Source organism: Carassius carassius, chromosome 18, assembly GCF_963082965.1.
Source record: "Carassius carassius chromosome 18, fCarCar2.1, whole genome shotgun sequence".
Classification (NCBI taxonomy): domain Eukaryota; kingdom Metazoa; phylum Chordata; class Actinopteri; order Cypriniformes; family Cyprinidae; genus Carassius; species Carassius carassius.
The window spans coordinates 13,625,774-13,639,684 of NC_081772.1; the positions used below are offsets into that span (position 1 = coordinate 13,625,774).

Below are 13,911 nucleotides of genomic sequence, written 5' to 3' on the forward strand. Positions count from 1 at the left end.
TAAGAGTTATATTTACTGTAGAATTTCGCTAAATTATGCTTTGCAAAGTTGATTTTTAGTCGAGTCTGATACAGTAGGTAAAACCTCCTCACAGCTATGTGGGTTGGATAATACAAATTTTCTGATATATTATCTAATAACATCTGCGCGCAAGCAGAGGAATTTAAACAGTACTGACGTTAATTTGAGTCATATCTGATGACGTCACTTGCGTGAGAATTCGCTCCGTGGAGAATAAAACCTTGACGTTGATTTAGGATTGAAGGTCCTACTGTACGTTTGCTCTCTGGTAACATTTGAAGTTTTGCGCCTATTAATATATACATGTTTCCCTGTGATAATAATCAATATGTGTTCTTGCTGTATCAATTCTTCATCACATGGAAACAATCTAACATTTTATCTTCAAACCAGTATAGAAAAATAAGTCGAAATCAGAAACATGTCTTTACTTTATACCCAACTCAGTTACTGTGTTATCTTGCCCCTTCAAATGCCACACTTTATTCACATTTCATTCAAACAAATATTCTCAATGCTCATTTATAGGCATTGATGACTAAATATGTTGACAGCTGAACTCCTTAATAGTTGATTGATTACACACACACGTTTGTTTTCATAAGTTGTACCTTTTATTAAAAAACGTTAAAAAAGCTACAGTGCTCATATAAAAGGTTTATACACTATACTAGTTTAGGATCATACAATAAACAACATCCTCTTCGAATTTAAGTGTGTGAGACAATGTAGAAGAAAACAATTATCAAAGTGTAATAACCTATAATTTGCACAAATATTATTTATGCAAAAATTTACTTTAGATAAAACCAAATAATATATATGTAACAACTGAGGGGGAAATGTTGAACAAAATAAAACCGTCTCTTGTTGATTGATTCTTAATTGTAAAAAAAGGAATACTGTAATAAATGCATTTTAAACACTTAATGCGTATAAAGTGTGTTATGACACTCAATGCATAGAACTAGACAAAATGCCTTCTCATTATGTGGGGTCTAGAGGACTAATAGACAGATACACTTGAGCCATTCACTAATATTAAAACAGCTTAAAGCACTAATTCTTTGACTGATTTACAATGAGCAAGAGGCATTTGTGAATCAGGCCTGTTAACTCCTCTAGAGTTAAAAAGCCACCCTGAGCTTGACCACAGCCAAAACTCACCATTTGCAGTAAATAAATTAAATAAATTAAGTCACAATATAAAATGAGTTGGCCCCATTATACTTCATTTGTTGATAAAACAAAATAAAAGAACTTTGATGTCTAACAGCAAACATAACCTAAGGCTGAGCTGAACAGCCAACTGCAATCAAACCTTGATTAAAAAAAAAAATACTTTGTGCAAATGAGCACATAAATGTAAAACTTGCATCACTGTATACTTGGTGACTTCTGTATAACTGTAGTACTGAATTAAGTTCCTTCAGTTTATGGATTTTGATAAACAGAAAACTTGAGTTGTTGCACATAAGAATCTAATATCTTGGGTTAAAATCAATTTGTAGAACATGTACATAATGTACAGTGACATATTACAAGAAGAATCTATTGTAAAAATATATATTTATATACATTTAGACAATCTTTTTTCCTCCTTACGAAAATATCCCAAACTTAACAACTTTTGTATACATCTTGTTCTGCTCTCCATAGTGTCATGAGTATAACAAATAAATTAAATAAAAATCAGCATGTCTGGACAGACAAATACAGAGAAAAAAACATTAAAACATACAAAGGGTATGCAAATAAGATGACTATGGTCAGCTCATAAAATCAAGGCTATCCTTCAAAAGATATCATCAACTGTTTTCCCTGAAAGGACTCCAGACTTTACTTGCTTTCCATAAGGAACAGAAAAGCCAGTAACTTTAAGACAAGTGTGTAAGTCTCTGAATAATTTCAAGCCTATGAACCCACAATGATTTCCATTATGTGATCCAGTTCATTGAGATCAGAACGACAGTTTGGGGTGGACACTATTGAAGGGGAACTATGTGAAGTTGCCAAGCTGTCAAGGAGGTCATAAGGGCCCATCTTGGGTGCGCTCTGTATGCCGGTCAGCATGGTGTCCAGATCATAGTAGGAGGTGTCCACATCTGAGAACAGCTCCTCAAGAGCAGAGTCTGGCCCTGGGGAACTGTTTTTTATTTCAAATGTACCAAACACTTGCCCAATGGTCTTTGGACTCTCTGTGGAAGCCTCGTCCTCTGTGTCTATCTCCTCATCTTCTCCTGAACCAAGACTAGAGTCTTCAAGGGCCTCTTCATCCCTCTCTACACCTCTGAGCTCACTCTTCTCCCAGCACTGGCCCATACGCCCTGTCAGGCACACATTGGAGACTGTATCGCTAACTGAAACTGAGCACAGCGTCTCATCAGCTACCACCTCCTCTTCACGGCAACCTTCATAGCTGATGACAGAGAAGAGCTTAGGTTCTGCATCCTGCTCTCTTGATCTGCAAAGGACCTCAGTGGCCACCAAACGCTCAGAGGGACTTTGGCCTGCACTGCAGAACGCTTCAGCAACCATATGCCAGCTGCCATCATGGGTCATCTCCTCCTGAATCTGCCTGACCGTGTTGGCAATGAGGACCGAGCGGCATAGGTTGGGCTCCACCAGCATGTGGCATAACTGCAGCTTAATGAGGGACATGTCCAGCAGTGACTGCCGTTGCAAGCTGTATGAAGATGCCACCCTGGCACCTACCAGGCTTTCGTCGGATGTCTCATCACCATCGGAAAACTTACGCTTGGTGCCCTTGGAGAACATGTTTAGCCTACAGGAAAGAAAAAGGGATAGAAATGGTCAGTTTACATTCATCCAGTTCTGTTCAAAGTCAATCCTGATCCTGTGTCTTAGATCTGTAAAAGTTTCCCTTATATTTATTAAAAATGATAAATAATTATTGCAATAGCAGATCTAGAATATAAAACCAATAGAAATGTCACTGTCAAAGAATAAATTCAGGGAAAATCATTATATGAAAATACAATTGAGTGCAATCAGCCTAACAATAAAAAAATATATACAATCAACTACCGGTAATCCAGAGTTAAATTATTCTTTTAGAACATTTACATTGTATCAAAATGTCTGTGTTATAGATATGTAGGTATGTACGTACGTACATATATATTTTAAAATAAAATGGATAATTAACTATTATAATTACGATAGCATTTTAAATACTATAATGGGCCTTGGTAAGAGTCTAATATGGACTATGAAAAATGCTTTAGTGTAACTGAAAATTATGTTAGCAGGAACAATCATTCATGGTCAGTACACAACCACCTAAAGTATGCATTTTTAATGTAGATCTTTGCTCATGATGGGAATTTGAAGATTATTAAAGTAATCTACATTAATCATACTTTATCAAATGACTCATTTAGCTAATACATTGTTGAAATTGTGCTTCAGGCCTCTGAATATGAATAAAAGTGGAGGTGAATGTATATACCCCAAACAGAAAGTCTAATGTGGAGAGCCACAGTACTGAGACGAGGACTCCCTGTCTCCGTGGCCAGCCAACCAGGGTTACAGGAGCCTAAAAGTAACAAACATGCATCCAGTATAGGAAAAACACAAGACACCAACCAGCATGACAAAACACATTATCTGTCATCACACTAGCTCTTGACCAACTGAGTGTTTGTGAGCATGTATGTGACTGTTTGTGTGTATGTATGTTGGGAGGAGTAGGGAGGGGGCACAGGGACCTATGATCAGCTACAAATACTGGTGGATAGGTGAAAGGTGGGAAAGACATAAGACGATAGCTAAACAATGGTAATGAGTTACGTTTTACACATCAAACGCTATGCAAAACAAGCAAACTAACAAATCCATTGAGTGCAAGCACACAAAAAACCACCACATGTATTGCAAAGTCATTTCATGTTAAGAGGGATGACTTAACATAATGGAGATGATTTGCTTGACAGTTAACCAAGATCACAAACAAGAACTTTAAACCCATAACCACACTGTTAACCAGTTATATTAAGGGCATGGTTGTGTGCCTACCTGAAGCATGGGTGACATCCCAGCACTGTTGAAAAAGAGAGTGCAAGCTGACACACATCCGCTGCAACTAAAACTACAACCAACATTTCGTACACCAGCACTGCATTCAGTTAATAATAGAGTGCCACAGGAATGAGTCTTAAAACCCGGAAATAGGATTTTTGAACTCTGGGTTCTATTATCCCACAATCAGTGCGTTTTTAATTATATACCTGAAATAAAGTCTGGTTTACACAAGCTCAATATATTTCACATTTTATACTGCAACATAAAATCCCAGTAAAACCCCACTCATGATTTCTTTAGCTTTTTTTTTATCTTGAAAAAGCAGGGGTCATCAAACTCGGTCTTGCAGAGTCTAGCTCCAACCCCAATCAAACACACCTGAACCAGCTGATCAAGGTCTTACTAAGTATACTTGAAACTTCCAGGCAGGTATGTTGAGGCAAGTTGGAGTTAAACTCTGCAGGACATGGGCCCTCCAGGACCCAGTTTGGTGATCCCTGCTAGTATTGCAATGTCCAATCCATTTCCACGAACCGGTTCTTTTCAGTTTAAAAAGCCAATTCATCGGTTTCTGACGTCATCACACAATAACATCTCTACACGTGTCTTTTCTAACAACATAGTGCAATGTTGTATCAATGAAAAATTCAAATAAGTAATCTGTCAACACACTGAAACATTAAAAAAAAGAAAAGCTATGACCAATATTGACTAGCCTACAACTGACCAATACTGACTAGCCAACAACTTGGATAAGATTCCTAAAAGTTTCACACCTACAGCACACATTACAGACATTGATGCACAAACGCGGATAAGTTCTACATGTCAACAGAATAAAGAATGAATAAACCAGTCTTATAAATGCCTTGATTTCACTTTAAATATAATATGCATGCACAAAGTATTGTAAAATGTATTTACATAACTCGACAGAATATTGACAATTAATAATAAGCATCATAATAAGCATATTTCCAGTACGCGCTTCAGGCTTTCACAGTATCATCAACTCATTCATCAGAATCTTCAGTAATCCTCGGCAAACTTCGTCAAGGCTCATTCGGTTCTTGCTGAGACCTCGGTAATCCTCTGCAAACTTCGACAGTTGGTTGAACCAGCTCAATTGTTTCTTTCTGAGTTGGATGTGCTACTTCGGCTGTGCGTCCTGCGTCATCAGCCCGAAACTAAAGTTCGATGCAGTTCGACTTGTGAACCGGTTCGACCAGGTACTTCCTGAGAAACGGCTCAAAATGAAACTTTAGAGGCTGCCAGGGACATTAATAAAAAGCATTCAGGCAAACATCTACAAGTTTTTTTTTTACAGCCTGGTTGTGTTTATACTTGTGCTCTTGTAAAATATTCTAACTCAAACTTTTCAAATTGTTGCCTTTAAAGATTTTAAAAATTGGCAGAAACTCAGTGGAGGTGACAGTGAAGTCACGGCTAAGACAGTGGTGTAACTTTGTTTGTTTATATCGTGCTTTTATTTCATCTGATTGCATTTAGACATCAAAACTGATAAAAGTTGCATTAATTTGTGATTATTATGATGAGTGAAACACGTGAGAAGAATAAGTTTGCTTTTATTTTTTTTTACTAGTTTCCAAAAAGTCAGCGGGAAAATCCTACTGGTTTTGTCAAGGGAACCAAAATGATGCTAACTTCTAGTTAGGCCTACAAAAAATATGTAATTCCTGCAGCATTCGAGATAGAGATTTTCAGGAGATCTCCATCAATTATAACAGTTTAGAATTTGAAACTGGAATTCTACATGGTAAGTTGTGACATAAAACTAATAAAAATAAATGAATAATAATAAAATGTAAAAAATATTCAAGAATCTGTAGTCTACTGAATCAAACTTCGAGCGAAGGGATAATTAATCACGTGACCGTCTCGTTCAGGCTCCACCCACACAGACTCACTCCCCCTCCCCCACCGCACTGACGTGGTCAAAAAGTGCGCTACCGGGTAAGTAACAAAATAAATAAAAACCAGTTAAATAAACAACACACAGACTCTACATACGAGTGTTTGGTGGACAATAATCCACTAGTTAAATATTAAAAGGAGGTTACTCACAGACTCCCTGACATGCGAGACGGGGAAACAAAGGTATAAACCTCTCTTCCGAGACGACAAAGATGGAAGCCATTTTGATTTTTCAAACGGGTCCGCTGGCTAGTCAACTTCGCCTTATTTATGGTCAACCCAAACAGCGTCTGCAACTTTTCCAAACGCTTACCGTGTCGACAAAATACACGGGAGAGTGAAATATATTTTGGATACACACACATACATGACATGCAAATAACAGGAGCGGCTAAACATGAACCGCACGCTCACTTCCGCAAACAAGCCACTTTTCGAAATCGACCGCGCGTTTAACCATCGCGGATCAAGATCATCTGAAGCGGTGCGACTACATAATATATATTGTATTTAAGTCGCACGTCTCAATACACTTAGACTTACCTCGTGTTGTTCGTGTTCTGTGATGGCGAGCGTCATAAGCGTTTGTAGGCCGGGTTTAACAGTGAAGCTGCAGCTCCCTCGGCCTCGCCAGCACAGATTGAGAGGAGCAGCAGCTGCAGCAGTAAAGGCCGATGGGGGCGGACCCCTGCCACTTGATCGACAGCAGGACATCCAGGGACGGGGAGCCCCGAACAAAAGCGTCTGTGATTCTACATTGGGCCCCAACTTCAACAATGCACATCTTGTTTTCGAGGCATCTTAAAAATCAAATGGACACGCAAGAATGTATGATTTCACCAAGTAAGCTACACACTGGTATATTTATTTGTCTCATTTCTTAGCCATCCCCACAGCCCAAAGAAGAGTTTTTAATTGATGTAGATAACATTCAGAAAATAATTTACATTTGAAAGATTTACGTTTTATTCAAAGTTATATTGAAGTCAGTGTCAGATAGTAACTTTGTTATTAAGTAGGCCTAGCAATATTAGATTTTCTGGGGCATTTTTACATTTATGACCGTTTTTTTGTATGTATTGTAACAAATATAAACATTATTTTAATGAAATTAACATAACTATGAATTAAAAATGGTTTCTGTATGCTGGGGTACACAGACATTTGAGAAGCTGGAGGTGATGTTGAAGGAGATACAAACTAAAACTGAAAATAAAAATGCATAATTTTAGAAAAAAAATTGTAGGCCTATTATTTGAATCCTAATGTGATGGAAAGTGGCTGGAAGTTTTAAACAATTTGGTTAATAAAATCATATGTATTAATAATATTCAGTTAATTTTTTGACCACACCTTTCAACACTCCCTTTTACCGTTCAATTACTAGGAGTGTAGTAAATGTTTTTGAAATAGTTAAAAAGATGATCATGTAACGAAATTGTGTGCATGAATGTGACACTATTCTGAGGAAAAAAAAAACATCCCAGTTGTGACTTAAAATAAAAGAAATGCCAAGTATTACACATAATAACTAGTATTTAATTAATTAGGCAGGAACATTGTAAGGGACTCTCTGCCTTTAACTTCAGTGGTCTGGCATTTTCTAAAAACAACACAGTTTTCCATATTCTGAGGAAGTGAGTTGTGGCTTTCATTGCTATAATACTGTAAGATAAGTGCTTCTGCCTTCAATCGGTTCAAGTCCTATCAATGGGACTTTTCTTTCTTTTCACCAATTTTGGGAATTTGCGTTTCTCCTTTAACTCAAGCTGTGGATGTCCCTCTGGGCTCCATTTTGTCGACAACACACAATAGTACAGTCTACTCAAATCAGATGGCATTCACTTAATTTCCTCGCTTAGCCTACCTAGAAAACATTATACTGATGGTGGGAGAGAATTCTTCAGATCGATGTTAAGACTGAATGAGGTTGTCAATGCATCTGTTTTATGGTTCATGAGACCTGATCAAGATTTGTTAAACTCTACTCAGTGTCTCCATCTGGTGGTTATCTACTAAAATACACTATCGAAAAAAAAAACACTCAGCTCTTCGCAATTACTCAGTCGCAAAGAATCACAGTTTATACTTTCTATTTTATACGATACAGGGTGTATTTTTTATTTTTTTTATTTTTATGTCTGCACTCAAAACCATTACTTATTATTTATAACGCGATTGAATTACGACGGAACTTTTCAAGCCATAAAAAAGATCAAAGGTCAAAGTTCCTCGAACATTTCCTGTCACCTCACTATGACGGGCGTAACGAATTGTTATCAGGTAAATACAAAACAATCCTTCAGTTCTGTATCTAAACTGTAATCATGTGTTGTTTGTGTCTTTCAGAATTATAATTTGCCTTTTATTATTATTTTTAATCAGTTTAAACACTCATTCTTTACTTTCATTTTCACTCTTTTTAGATTACACAACGAATTCTTTTTTTCAGGTCTTTGATAAACACCCTTTTTTAAACGACAACTGCAAAACAGATCTTCTGTGTTGTTTTCGCGCGTGTTGGTAGAATAATGGCAGAGGCTATACTTGGAGATCACGACCAGTACAGCTGCTCAATATGTTTGGACTTGTTGAGGGATCCCGTGACAATTCCGTGTGGACATAGTTACTGCATGAGCTGTATTAATGAGTGCTGGAATACAAATGATCTGAACGGGATCTATAGATGTCCACAATGCAGACATGCCTTCAAAACAAAGCCTCCACTCAACAGAAGTACAGTGCTTGCTGAAATAATGGAGAAACTGAGGAGCACACAGCTGCAAGTGTCAGAGTCTGCTCAAAGTCTTGCTGGACCTGGAGAGATTGCGTGTGATTTCTGTGCTGGAGAAATGATCAAAGCTGTCAAGTCTTGTCTGGAGTGTCGAGCCTCTTACTGTGAAACACATGTACAACCCCACCATAATGTTCCTGCCCTGAAGAAACACAAGCTGATGAAAGCTGCAGTCATTCCAGTATGCCCCAAACATGACAAGCTCCTTGAGGTTTACTGTCGGACGGACCAGAAATGTGTCTGCATGCACTGCTTATTGGATGACCACAAGAGCCATGACACAGTGCCATCTACAATAGAGCGCAACGACAAACAGGTGAAGATGCCCATCTTTTTTTTCTTTAATTACTTGTAAGGGCTGTCAATAGAATTCTATTTTTTTTATCACATCGTTTTTGTGTGATTAAGGATAGGCAATTTAACACATTCATTTGATCATCATTTGCTATATCCAGCAAACCATAAGTCTGAAGAGTAATTGAAACCAAATTTTATTTCCTGCAAGCTTTTTTCAAAGTAAATTTAGATATTTGTCCAAAAAAAGGACACCTAATAACTAATTGATACAAGGAGGTCTATATTTAATAAATTTATGCATACCAAAGCACACATGAAAAACAGACAGTCACAGTGTTAAGCAGGCTATGCGTACAGTGCAACAGCAAACAGTGCAACAGCAAAGAGTTTGTTCACTTCATATACATACTACAGTAGGCCTGCACGGACCCATTCAGTATGACTAAACACAGCAGCATACACATGACAAATCAAAACATTATCCTGAATGTGTGTGGAAACATTGACAATGTACAGAAATGTGTCTTTATATAAATACTATGTGCATCCACAGCTCACATTACAAATATTGTTTGCATAACAATATAAAGGACTTGTGACTTGTGCTTACTATACAACACCTGATACCGCTCACCACAGTTGTCCTTACCTTGATTACAATATTAATTCTGCAAAACTTTACCAGTGAGATGCTGGTTTGTTTTATCCAGCCGAGAAGTTTGCATATCATTTGGCCATACAGCAGTGGGATGTTTTGACATTCGGTTCAGCCTGTATTTTACACAGATTGTGAAATGACGTAATTTTGCATACTTTAGTCATTAATTTGCGTTTAATTATAAACCGTTAAGGATTTTGAATTAACCACATGCTTTACATTATTAATCGCGGCGTATAATGCATAACTTTGACAGCTCTACTCATATCATTACGTAATAAATAATAAAAAATGCTATTGACAAATGATTTCAGTAATATTAAACAGACTGCGACTGATTTGCCCTTAGATCAAACTCACAGACACTCAAAAGAAAGTCAAGCAGACAATCCAGGCAAAAGAAAAAGAGCTGCAGAAAATGAATATGGACATCGCCTCCCATTCAGTAAGTTCTGATGTAAAACAAATAGCTTTCACACTTTTAAAGAATTGCTTGGCATTTATCAGACACATGGTTAATCACTGCCATGTTGGATCTTGTGATTTGTATACAACATTTTTGTTTTGCTTTGGTTCTCCTCAGGATTCTGTGAAGAAGGCAGTGGAGAACAGTAAGAAAGTCTTCGGTGAATTAGTCAAATGTATTGAGAAAAAAGGCAATGAGGTGATTGAAAAGATAAAAGCTGAAGAAAAGGCTGATCTGGATCAAGGCACAAAGCTACAAAAGAAGCTGCAAGAGGAAATTACTGAGCTGAAGAAGAGGGAAGGAGTTCTAGAGGATCTTCTACAGACAGATGACAACATCCAATTTCTTCAGGTACAAGCACTATAAGCAATATGATTATATTAGAAGCCAGAATTATAAGAAAAAGGACTGTTCATATATTGACAGTTTTTCTGAAATTTATATGACTAAGTTCTTGAATATTTTCCCCCCACAGAATTGTGAGTCTGTGTCCTCTTCATCTGGAACTGATGAGTTGCTGAGTTTCTCATTTCAGCCGTACTGCTCTTTTGAGGACATAAGAAAACTCATATGTGAGCTTGCTGGGAGACTGGAGACTACTTGCACGCAGGAAATAAGCAAAACAATTACTAAAGGTAAAGTAACAAATCATTTTTAATGAATGACTTCTGGTATCTAATTGTATTTGTGAGTGATGAAATGGTTTAATGTAATCTCTTTACTTTTAGTTTCAGATTTGTCGGCAAAAAGGCCTACAATTGAGATTGTAGTTGGAGACAGAGTCCGTGTGAAGCCGTCTGTTGTTACTCCAACACACAAATGGGGATCGGTTACTCACTTTAGCATTGGTGTTGTCAAAAGTGAGAGCACTGATTGATATTGATTTGTATTTATATTAGGCATGAAGATTCCTGTTATTTACCACAGTTAGTAAAATGATATATATACACACACACATATATATATATATATATATATATATATATATATATATATATATATATATATATATATAAAACTATAGTTTCACTTAACGTCTGTAGTACAACAGAATGTGATAGTTACCATTACTGATTTTTATTTATTTATTTATTTTTTACTTCTGCAGAAATTCAGGGCAATTTGTTGACTGTAGATTTCCCCGAACAAAGAAACTGGACTGGTGTAGATTCAGAAATGGAGCATGTGACCAGTGCTGGTTCAGGTAATCTACCTTATTCATCAAAAAAAAAAAAAAACATGCAGAAATATGTAGAACATCTAACTTATAGAACATTACACATTTCATCTTTGCAGTTTGTAATATTTTACTTGTTTCAGATTTGTCAACCAAAAATGATCCATTCAACATCAAAGTTGGAGACAAAGTCAGAGTGAAACCTTCAGTTACTACCCCAAAACATAACTGGGGTAGAGAAGTCACTCATAAGAGTGTGGGTGTGGTGAAAGGTAAGATCTGGATTTTTTTTCCCTCATATACTGTAAATAATTTGTTATAAAGCAATTCTCACTAAACAACCGGTGTTAATATGAACTTGGTCTCTTTTTAGACATTAAAAGCGATGACAGTGTGGTTGTTGACTTCCCTGGACATGCGAGCTGGAAAGGAATTCTCACTGAAATGGAGCAAGTAACTAATGATGATGAGATTGGTAAATAAATGCATGTTTTAAGTAGCAGCATCAGCAGAAACATTCTTAAAAAATAAGATTCATATTAAAGATTCTATGACAAAGATACCATTGAAGAATCACGTTATCTTAGTGTGAATAATATTTTAATAATATAAAGAACCTTCTGTGCAATGGAAAGATTTCATGGATGTTAATGGTTCTTCATGAAACAATCAATGCCTTTATTTTTAAGAGTGAATATAACTCTAAGCAGTACATATCTAAAGAGTCTATTTTAACAGTTGTCCTTCTGTAGAATGAGGCACAAAGTGTTTAAAACAACCAAATTTGATCAATGAGAGAATAATCAATGAGAGTCTTCCATCAAACACTATGTGACATTTCAGGACCTTCAAGTCTGGACTCCAGTATTAAGATTGGAGACCAAGTTCGTGTGAAGTCGTCTGTTGTTACTCCAACACACAAATGGGGAGCAATCACTCACAAAAGCATAGGTGTTGTAAAAAGTAAGAGCACTGAGTTTCATAACTTACATTAATCATATACCTAAATGTCTGAAAATTATGAATGTTGGAAGAAATGATTATAGTCTCACTGAATGCCTGTTACCACAGAGTGAGAAAAAGCAGCATACTTTACATTAATGGTTTGTTTTTAATGTTTGCAGAACTTCAGGGTGAGTCTTTGACTGTAGATTTCCCTGAGCAAAAAAACTGGACCGGTATCATTTCAGAAATGATTGTGGCCAGCACTGGTCCAGGTAATTTGTTTTGTATTTAAAGACATAAGCATTTAAATAATTGCAGATAATTTCTTAGCTGCATATTAAGATTGGAGACTATGTTTGTGTGAAGCCATCTGGTGTTACACCAACACACAAATGGGCAGCATTCACTCACAAAAGCATTGGTGTAGTCAAAAGTGAGAGCACTGACTGACCGGCAATGATTTCATTACTAACATTATGCATTCCTCATGCATTGTGCTTTTTCCAGAATAAATGAAATGATGATTGAATATTTTTTTGTAGGCTCATTTTTTTGTAGGCTCAGAGCCACAGAGTGAGAAAATAGGACATCTGTTTATAAAAACAATTCATTTTATTTCTTCAGATATTCTGAATCAGTCTTTGAATGTAGATACAAATTTTTCCAAAATGGAGCTTGTGACCATTGCTGATTTAGGTAATCTTCCCATACTATTTAAAAAAATATTTTTGTACTTGTAAGTGAAAATGAGTTTTGTATAATTTTCATTTTTATATTTGGTAACAAAAAATGTTTCAGTTGACATCAAGGTTGGAGACAGAGTCCGAGTTAAATCTTCAATAACTACTCCAAAACACAACTGGGGTGGACCTGTCACACACAAGAGTGTTGGTCTGGTAAAAGGCAAGATCTGTGTATTTTTCTCAAAGAACAATGAATAAACTTGAATAAACTACTTTATTATATTAATCATATACACTGGCAGCCAAAAGTTTGGAATAAGTATGATTTTTTGTGTTTTTTCTTTTCTTTTTTAAAGACGTCTCTTATGTTCACCAAGCTGCATCTATTTGATGAAAAATACAGTAATATTGTGAAATATTTTTACAATTTAATTTTTTTTGTTGCTATTTTAATATATTTTATTGTACACAGTATATTTACATTTAGTATAGACAGAGTTGCTCTTGGAAGTGAAGTATTTTAAGTGACTGTCCTCTCATCTGGCTAGATATCAAATCTGAGGATGTGATCGTGGATTTTCCAAAACACAAAGGCTGGAAAGGCATTCTTTCTGAGATGGAGTTGGTAAACGACTCAGGTCAGTTACTTTCACATGTGTTTTTGTTCCCAACCAACATTCAACCAAAATCTTTAGCCTTTTTGTTTGTCTACAGACACTGGCATTTCAGGATCCCCCTAGATCGTGAGGATGTGACTGTGGACGTCGCTGCTTACCATTTTTAAGTTTGTAGTCATGTGAACATAAAAAAAATAAATTGAAAAAACATACACTTGTGGATTCAGTCTTATGGTTTTCATACTGGTGTCCTTCACAGCAAAGGAGAGATATT

General features: G+C 36.4%; 2 protein-coding genes across 4 annotated transcripts; one reads left to right on the forward strand and one right to left on the reverse strand.

Moving 5' to 3' along the window:
• Positions 1–612: 612 nt before the first annotated feature.
• Positions 613–3,023, reverse strand: LOC132092448 (cell division cycle-associated protein 4-like). Its single transcript, XM_059498684.1, has one exon. It carries the CDS (start codon positions 2,797–2,799, stop codon positions 1,936–1,938), a length of 864 nt encoding a protein of 287 aa, XP_059354667.1. The 5' UTR covers positions 2,800–3,023; the 3' UTR covers positions 613–1,935.
• A 5,169-nt stretch (positions 3,024–8,192) lies between these two features.
• On the forward strand, positions 8,193–13,293 carry LOC132092449 (E3 ubiquitin-protein ligase TRIM65-like). Of its 3 annotated transcripts, none has more exons than XM_059498685.1 (13): positions 8,193–8,283; positions 8,427–9,110; positions 10,099–10,194; positions 10,333–10,566; positions 10,691–10,850; positions 10,944–11,075; positions 11,324–11,419; positions 11,536–11,664; positions 11,766–11,867; positions 12,236–12,355; positions 12,517–12,609; positions 12,962–13,033; positions 13,136–13,293. In XM_059498685.1, the coding sequence occupies exons 2-13, from the start codon at positions 8,532–8,534 to the stop codon at positions 13,276–13,278; spliced, it is 1,956 nt and encodes a 651-aa protein (XP_059354668.1). In that variant the 5' UTR covers positions 8,193–8,283; positions 8,427–8,531; the 3' UTR covers positions 13,279–13,293. The 3 variants fall into 3 exon arrangements, with proteins under 3 accessions (XP_059354668.1, XP_059354670.1, XP_059354669.1); XM_059498686.1 differs by having other exon boundaries at positions 8,200–8,283; positions 8,453–9,110; XM_059498687.1 differs by lacking the exon at positions 12,962–13,033.
• Positions 13,294–13,911: the final 618 nt, after the last annotated feature.